The sequence below is a fragment of the Gossypium arboreum genome, chromosome 8 (genome assembly GCF_025698485.1).
Source record: "Gossypium arboreum isolate Shixiya-1 chromosome 8, ASM2569848v2, whole genome shotgun sequence".
NCBI classification, from domain to species: Eukaryota; Viridiplantae; Streptophyta; class Magnoliopsida; order Malvales; family Malvaceae; genus Gossypium; species Gossypium arboreum.
In genome coordinates, this window is record NC_069077.1 from 45,937,339 (window position 1) to 45,946,244 (window position 8,906).

Below are 8,906 nucleotides of genomic sequence, written 5' to 3' on the forward strand. Positions count from 1 at the left end.
TGAAAGTTTAGTAAGGAAGGGCATTTTGGTCATTTGGTAATTAAAAGAAATAAAAGGGAAAATAAAGCCAAAATTGACTCATCTTTTTCATGGAGGCCGAAATTAGCATGAGGGAAGCCATGGCTAGGGTTTTCAAGCTTTCCAAGCTCAATAGTAAGTCCGTTCTAACCCCGTTTTTCAAGTTCTTTACGTTTTTAGAATCTCGATAATTTGATTAAGCTTATTCTAGCAATAATTTAAGCTAGGGTTCATATTTGGAAAAATACCCATAGGTGAAATGTGTTTATTTTGATGTTTTATGATAAAATATGAAGTTTTAAATTATGTTAGACAACTTGTGCTACTCTGCCTTGAGTGAAAACGAGTAAAAGGGCTTAATCGGTAAAAATACCTAATAGTCATAAGTATATGTTAGAGTGAGAATTTGATGTTGCCATAGAAGGGAAAAGTGATCAGAATGTCATAAAACATAAGAATAAGGGATGAAGTTTAATTCCCGAGCCTAGGGGCAAAAGTGTAAATATGCAAAAGTTTAGGGGCAAAATTGTAATTTTTCCAAAGTTTGAGTTAAGGACTGTTTTGAATAGAACATTAATTAAATAAGTAAAATATGATGTTTTAGATCCCGAAAAATAAGATTTGAACCTAGAATGAGAGAAAAATCGAAAATTGGGAAAGTTGGTAAAATGACCGTTTTAGTATCGAGGTAAGTTCATATGTATAATAAGCATTAATTTATGCATGTTTCAATGTAAAATTGATATATTTACTATGATTGCCGAGGTGTTGAAAGTATGTAAGTTGGTGTGATAATAATACAGCAATAATGCTGTAATTTAAATTTGAAAGTTAAATTTAGTGAATTAATTGAATTATGTTAAATTAAATGTTTATGGTGCCCAGTTTATGAATTGATTTAAAATATATCTATGGTACATGAAGTGCATTAAATTATCATACATAAATGTGATTTTTATGATTATGGATATTATGGGAAATTGTAAGTTCATATGATTTTTAATAAGGCAATGTGTAATTTAATGTTATTGCCTTGATATTAAATGATATGTAAGTTTATATGTAAGTAATACATCAATTTTACTTGTATTATGATATTTTATAATAATATTGGAAATATGTTTGTTGATAATTACTTGATTGGTGAAATTGTTGGAAAAGAGAGAGAAATCCTGGTTGAACCTTCGGAAAGATTGAATGATATAGATGGTATGTAGCTAGGTCACATGTATGGTGTTCATCATGTGTACAAGAGAGCTACAAGACATTATGATGTAGCTAGGTCGCATGGTTGATACTATGTGAACACCATGTAGACAAGAGAGCTACGGGATATATGTAGCTAGGTCGCATGCGTGGTTCCAGGTAAAGGACACCATGTAGACAAGAGAGCTACGAGATAAACTGGCTAGGTCACATGGGTGGTACTAAGTGTTCACCATGTGTACAAGAGAGCCGAACTATATGATGGGTGGAGCTATGTGCTGAAACCACCAAGTATCGAGGATTGATCCGAAGTGTTCAACAGGAGACTCTCTGTGTATTGCTTTAAGTGCAGGAACTTGGTTATGTGAATGATGTGTACATTAAGTGACCGGGATGTGGTAAGGTTATAAACAAGTAAGTTATACGTGAGGATGATTTTATGGTGACCTTGTAATCATGGGCCTATACTTGTGATGTATGAAATGTGGTGAAAATGATTTGTGATATGTATGTTAAAATGAGGTTAATACAAAGAAAGTGTGAAAGAGTGAATTAGCAATAAAACTATTTTGGATAGTAGCAGTGACGTGATTTTGATAAATCGTCAAAAATAGTAGAAATTGAATCAGAGACTGAATGAGATATAAAATTAAAGCCTAATGAGTCTATTTTCATATAAAAGAAACAGAGCAAGCAAAGGAGTTCTATATTTTGAGATATTTATGTTTTTGTGAGACTAGTTCAGAATGATTACGTGATTCCCTATTCTGACTTTGGAAAATCATAAAAATTTGGAGAAAAATAATTATAGGCTCAAACTTATATTTTTAAAATCCCTAATGAGTCTATTTTCAAGATAAATCAACAAGAACGTTATCCGAGTTCTCTTTGTGAGATAATTAATTTTAGTGAAGAGAGGTCGAAGCTGTCGGAAAGTGAAACAGGGAAAATTTAATGAATAAAGCTGTACTAATTGGCTAAACAAAAATTATGAAAATTTTATGGTGGAAAGATATGTGAGTCTAGTTTCAGGGGAAATTTACGGATCTTAATTTGGAGCTTTGTATTTCAGGGGAAATTTACGGATCTTAATTTGGAGCTCTGTAGCTCGAATTATAAATAAGTAAGTGACTGTGACTCGTGTGGACAGTTTGATGTGAGCATTTATTACTAAATTGTGAAATCGTACATAGAAGAATGCTATATACATTAAGGAGGAGGAAAATTAATATATGTAGAATACATGAAACTATGGTATATGAAATATTGATATAATGAAATAAATGATATGTGTTTATAAGAAAACAGAAAGAGAATGATATGAATCATATGGATATATATATATGACTAGTCTCAATGTAATGCTTGTTGGGTATGGAGTTGAATTGAAATGTTTCAGGCAAACATGTTATTCTGCGCATCTGAATTGTGGTATTTTATAAAGATATGATCTAGCTTTAAATTTGAATGCTTGATGATTAAGCTGAAGATATTTGGTAAGATGATAATTTTGGTATAAATGTATAAGTGTGTAAGAGATTAAGGTTGACAAAAGCTTGGAAAATAGCCTAGGTATATTCCACACAGGCAGAGACACGACCATGTGTCTCAGCTGTGTATGGAACACGGCTTTGGGACACGGGCGTGTGGAACTTTAAAGCATGAAATTTCCAAGATTTTCGTAAGTTCTCGGTTTAGTCCCGAAACCTTTCTAAAGTATGTTTTGGGCTCCGTAGACTCAAATAAGGGACTATGTGTAAGTGAATGAACATTTTGAAATATGAATGAAATTTTATGGCCCGTATTTTAGTTTAATGTTTGTATGTTTGTCCGATAACGCCTCGTACCTTATCCCGGCCTCAGGTACGGGTAAGGGGTGTTACAATGATCTTATTTTATCTCATGGTAACCATTACATCTTTCTTCATAAAAAGTCAATTACTATAAAATAGTAATTAAGTCATTCCTCTAAAAAACGAATGACCCTGACCACATTTACTTTTCATCAACCATGTAATGTCAATGAGAGGATATTATTTACCCATGTCTCGAGTTATGAATTCCACTATTGTGAATGGCGCTACATATTGTAGAAGCTGTACACCCAACGCACCAGCTATTGGTTTATTATCTATTCGATCTTAGGTTTTTACTTATATCAAAATGTACGAGTCATGAATATATAATCCGTTATCCACTCAAGATTTAGGTGTGTCACACTATGAGCGTCACAAGTGAATAAATCCATAAACAAATTCAAGATCTATTCTTTTTGGGTCTTGTCTGATGTACTGTCAGTCTAGTCAGTCACACATATGTCTCTATCTTCTGGGAATCATCCGCTCTGATTCCCAAGACAAAACATCTTCATAATTGAACTTGATTGACGACATATTAGTCTTTCAATCGGTTTGCTCGTTTTCGATTAGACTAAGGACGTGTTTAGGTTTGTCTACTAATACATGTTGTCTTTTTGTATTGTCATCTGATTACATAATATCGCTTAGTATTATTTAAGCATTAGCCAACTAGTGAGCAACATTTGCTTCCATTTTGGTTTGCGTGCAATACAAAGTATTAATGTAATTCATGAATAATTTTATTAACAAATCTTTTCAAAAAAATTTACAAGTGTACATTGATGAAAATACTACAGTTAGAGCACCAAATCCAACATAATCACTGTCAACTCGGACCTTGAATTGCAATGAAATCCGACTTCTCAGTTGATGACTTCATACTTACATGGCAGATGGAATTTGTAGGTCACCGAGCTCCACAACATTACCTTTAATTCAAACATACTTAAAACTATAACAATGTCTATCACAAACACAAACAAAAATAAACTCTAATTTCTAACAACAAAGAAAAAAAAAATCTAAGAAAGTACTCATTTTCACTCTCTCTCTCTCAAAAAACGAATTATTCTCATAAATATAAAAAAAAGCCTAAATTCTTAATTTTCTTTAAAAAAAGGAATATACTTATAATTTAAACCAAGAATCAAACAGATATTTAATTAACTTATAAATTATTTTTAAATAAATTCTTTGAAGAAAAGGTATAATAACTTATTCAATTCTCTAACTTAACTTATTCAATTCTCTAGCTTTATAAAAAGTTATTTTAAAATAATTTTATATTTTTATTAAAATTTAATAATTTGTATTGATTTTAATTTTTATAATTTTTTAACATATGTCGTGGTTGTGATATGAGGTGATTCTAGCTAAAAAAATTAGGGATATTTAACTAGAATTTTTTTTAAGAAAAGAATTGTGAAAATTTTTATTTGCATAAAAGAAAAGACGTTTACACGCTTAAGCCTATATTAAAGAAAAATCCACGCATACTCCCCCAATTCTGTAGCGACAGCTTCGCAACAACGGAATTGGTAAAACCCCAATACACTACCAACGAGCATATTTCACCATTAGCAATCCTTGAGTCACCCATCCGTTTGTTTGAGGAAGAAAGAGAAGAAAGAGAAGAAAGAGAAAGCCCAGAAGAGAAATAACCAAATTAAAAGATGTACGTGAGAGCTGTGCCACCCACAGATCTGAACAAGAACACTGAGTGGTTCACCTATCCAGGGGTTTGGACCGCTTATATCTTGATCGTTTTCTTTTCGTGGCTCATGGTTTTATCTGTATTTGGTACCTCTCCGGGAATCGCTTGGACCATTGTTCATCTCACCCATTTCTTTGTAAGCTTTCTCTCTCTCTTATCTCGATTCTTCAAAGTTGGGTTCTTTTTTTGTCGTAAGCATAGAACTTGGGTGTTCTTTTTGTTGCATTCCTTATCTGGTTTTTAATTTGATATTTATGTTTATTTTCTTAGCGAGTGTGTTTTCTTGATAGATTTTTATGATTTATTGAGACTCCCTGCGTTTGTTAAAATTTTGGGATTATTTCCTTTAGAAATTTAGCAGGTATCTCGGCTGCTCGTTGTAGAGTAATATTAGAAAGTTCGACTTTTGAATTTGCATGTTTACCTATGTCTATGAGTACAGCTTAGTATTAAATTGTTCTGTTTTTTTTTTCTTTTTTTCTTTTGGCTGAATAATTTGTTCTGTTCATTGTGTTCTTGAATTAATTGTGCATGTTCCATGAGTTTCTTGGCCTTTGTGCTGTATATATCTTCAAGCCTGTTGCTGGTTTTAATTAGATAATTTTTTTTTTTTGGGGGGTTCAGCACCAACTGAACTAGTACTTGGAATGAGATGGCATGAGGTTTTCTTGGTATTAAATAGGTTAGGCTTGCTCAACACGCTACTTATGGTTAGATGGAGCTCTTGAGGCTCTTTTGTTTAAAAAACGAAAAAAAAAAGAAGCTTGGAACAAAGGTAACTAGTACACTGAATTATCTATGGGAATTCAGTGCAAGTTCAAGTTGGCTTGAATGGTATATTCATTCTAAGTTGCAATCGTACAATAGATGGTTTTCTTAATCCTTTTCTTTTTCGCCGTATAGACTTGCATGGCTAATATGAGGAAGTATAGAATAATACCATATTCCATCAATCAGGATGCTTAGTTATCTTGTATTTCTAAACCCATTGTTTGTCATCCTCTTGAGATGGTTGTAAAGAGTTAATTGACTTCATAATTACATCTGTTTTCCTTTGTCATGAGTTGTGCAATACTTTTCTAATTATCTTGATAGTTTTCTTGATGACTTGTTGTCTGAATGAAAGGAAATTTGAATTTTTAATTCGTAAGGGTATGCTCAGTAGCACCCACCTGTGATTATCAACATCTTTGCACCTCTTCTGAATAGCATTCTTTCCTGTCTCTTGAGGAGTGGAGGAAAGCATATAATGCAAATTTACCAAAAAACTCTTCCCTTTTCTCATCATGCTTGAGATTCATCTGAATAACTGACATTCCTTTTTCCCCCTTCTCTACGTGGCTAGAATTAAGTTCTTTGAAGTGCTGTTTATAAATTTGAATCAATTTGTTTGTTCCTTTTCAGGAAATAATAAATTGTAAATCTAGTTGGAGATTTGCTTGTCCTTATACCGAAATTATAGTCTTCACTATTTACCACAACAATCATAAATGATATAGTATTATCAGCTTTGCAGTCTATGTTTCTTAACGAGTTTGTTGCGCATTATTCACGTCTTACCTTAGGTTACATATCACTTCTTTCACTGGAAAAAGGGAACACCATTTGCTGATGACCAAGGTATTTACAATGGTTTGACTTGGTGGGAGCAAATAGATAACGGCAAGCAACTCACTCCAAACAGGAAGTTTTTGACTGTTGTACCCGTTGTGCTGTAAGTGTTCAATTTCCACTATATAAGCTTTTATCAGAAATGGAACTAAAAATGTGAAATATTTTTATTCATGGGTAGGATGATTTCTCTAAAAATTAAATGCAATTAAGGCTTCCCTTTTCATCTGATTAAGATGCATCCCTTTTTCTTTTGATGCCTAGTGAGTTATGGACTTGTGGTTAACCATTGCCAAAACCATGAATATCTCATGTATGGCCTAGTATACTCCTATGTAATCGATTTGCAATTGTTCAGAGGATTAGTTTACATAAGCAAATTTAAGAGAGATGAAATTCATTCAAATGTCCTCACTAGCCATCCACTAGTGCAATGGCTTCCCTTTGGGAAGATGAATCTCCATCGATATCAAATTTCTATATGTTGCAGCTTGTCAATATGGAAGAAAAAGAGTTGCTACTTTCTGTTTGTTGGATAACATTTGAATGAAAAGTTTCAGAAAGCATGATACCCTGCTTAGTCATTTAAATTTGAACTGTATACTTTGAGTTAGACATGATTCTTCACTCAGTGTCATTATTTATCTTGAGTCTTGACATTTTGGCGTGCTTCTTTCCATTGTCCCTTTGAAGGATGACATTTAACAGTTGGCCGAAAAAGCTCATATATCACTCACTCAGTAGACACTATACCATTCCATAATTTGTTCATCTCTTTTTTGCATATTAAACAACTGTTTACTGCTGTGATATTTTCTTTTATTATGGTTAATGCCATCCTTTTCTTACCCGTCAGTTTCCTTGCCAGGTATCTTATTGCCTCACACACAACAGGTTATCAGAACCCGCTGCTCTTCTTCAACACACTAGCTGTTTTTGTGCTGGTGGTTGCAAAGTTCCCTAACATGCACAAGGTCCGCATATTTGGAATCAATGCTGATCACTGAAATGCAAAGGAATCCAACACACTTTTCTCTGGTACTAGGTTTTTATTATTTGTCACTCCAAAGAAGAATCATTATAGCACTGTACAGATAATGAAACTGAAAAGGGGATTTATATTTCACTTCAATGAAGTGATCGAATACTTTTACCTCCCTCCTATCCTTTATGGCAGGGAAAAGTACAGTCATATAGAGTAATATCTGTCCTTGTAAGCCATTGAGATCTTGTCCTGTTATCAGCTTCAGCCAAAAATCACTTCTATTGCCCTCGGACTAGTCGATATCTAGAGATCAATGCACTTTCTTTTGCCTTTAGGATGACTCACATTTACATGACGTGAGTTCTGGATTGAATCATCAGTATCCAGGGTATCTCTAATTTTTCCTACCATGAGCAAACCCAAGTACTTGTACTAGTGCTTGTGCACATGGACTATGTCCTTGATCAAAGATGACGTTGGACAAGTTCTCAATTGTGCCCTATTATTTTTCCTTGCGCATCTAAAACCGTACACTTTGACAATTGTGTTATTCGCCGATGAGTATTGTATGATTGCAAAATCTTATACAGTGGTTTGAACTTTGAAGTATTCTATCAGATCATTTATTTATTCATATTCCAAAAAAAAAAAAAAAAAAGGAAAAAGGAAAAAAACGGAGCTCCTATTATAGTTTCGCCATTTTCCTGACAATGTTCCCAGAAATAGCTTCATTGGGCAAAGGAAAACATTTGAATCTATGCGCCCTTATTGTTTACGGAAAACTGGTTTTGCCTGACATTCTTGACTTGTTTGGACTATTGCTATATCTTATGGAGACGAGGCTAATGTACTGTGAGGTAAGTACAGAGCATATTTTGATTCGCTTAAATGAAGTAGTTTATTAGTATTAAGTAACTTGGTTGATAGAATAGAATAAGTTAGCATTAAATCTACATGCAAATTAGTAGAACAGAGTAGTTATTAAATGGTAGTGTTGTGATAGCTTGTTATTTCGTGCTCACAAACTATTTGAGATTGCATGACTGTGTTATTGGTCGAGCAAAAATTGAGTCATTTAATACTCAATTCAAACACCTTACGAGTCAAAATTTAGCTTTTCAATATAATATGATTTTATATTTTAAAATTATATTTTTACTCATAATATTGAAAGAGCTCAAGTATGAATGAGCTCAAGTTTGAATATGAACAAGTTAAATTGATCTCAAGTTTAAGTAGTTTGATTATGTCTCAAGTTGAGCTCGGGTTTAAAATTTGATGTTCGGTTGAACTTTAGTCGAGTATTGATCCTTGAAGTTTGAATCAAGCTTGAGCTCTCGGTTACCATTATTTAAGTTTGGTTTGGTTCGGTTCGATTACACATTTAATTACTAACATAATACTAAAAATGTTATTTCAATTACTGTTAAAATTAAAATTAAATATTGAAATTTCAAAATTTGAAAAGCATAATATTAAAAATGATGAAATTAGAGAATAATGATTAAGTTTA

The 8,906-nt window shown here is 32.9% G+C and overlaps 1 protein-coding gene across 1 annotated transcript; it reads left to right on the forward strand.

The window, feature by feature from the left end:
• Nucleotides 1-4,562: 4,562 nt before the first annotated feature.
• On the forward strand, nucleotides 4,563-8,023 carry LOC108465454 (uncharacterized). Its single transcript, XM_017765775.2, has 3 exons — nucleotides 4,563-4,933; nucleotides 6,363-6,511; nucleotides 7,277-8,023. The coding sequence occupies exons 1-3, from the start codon at nucleotides 4,757-4,759 to the stop codon at nucleotides 7,413-7,415; spliced, it is 465 nt and encodes a 154-aa protein (XP_017621264.1). The 5' UTR covers nucleotides 4,563-4,756; the 3' UTR covers nucleotides 7,416-8,023.
• Nucleotides 8,024-8,906: the final 883 nt, after the last annotated feature.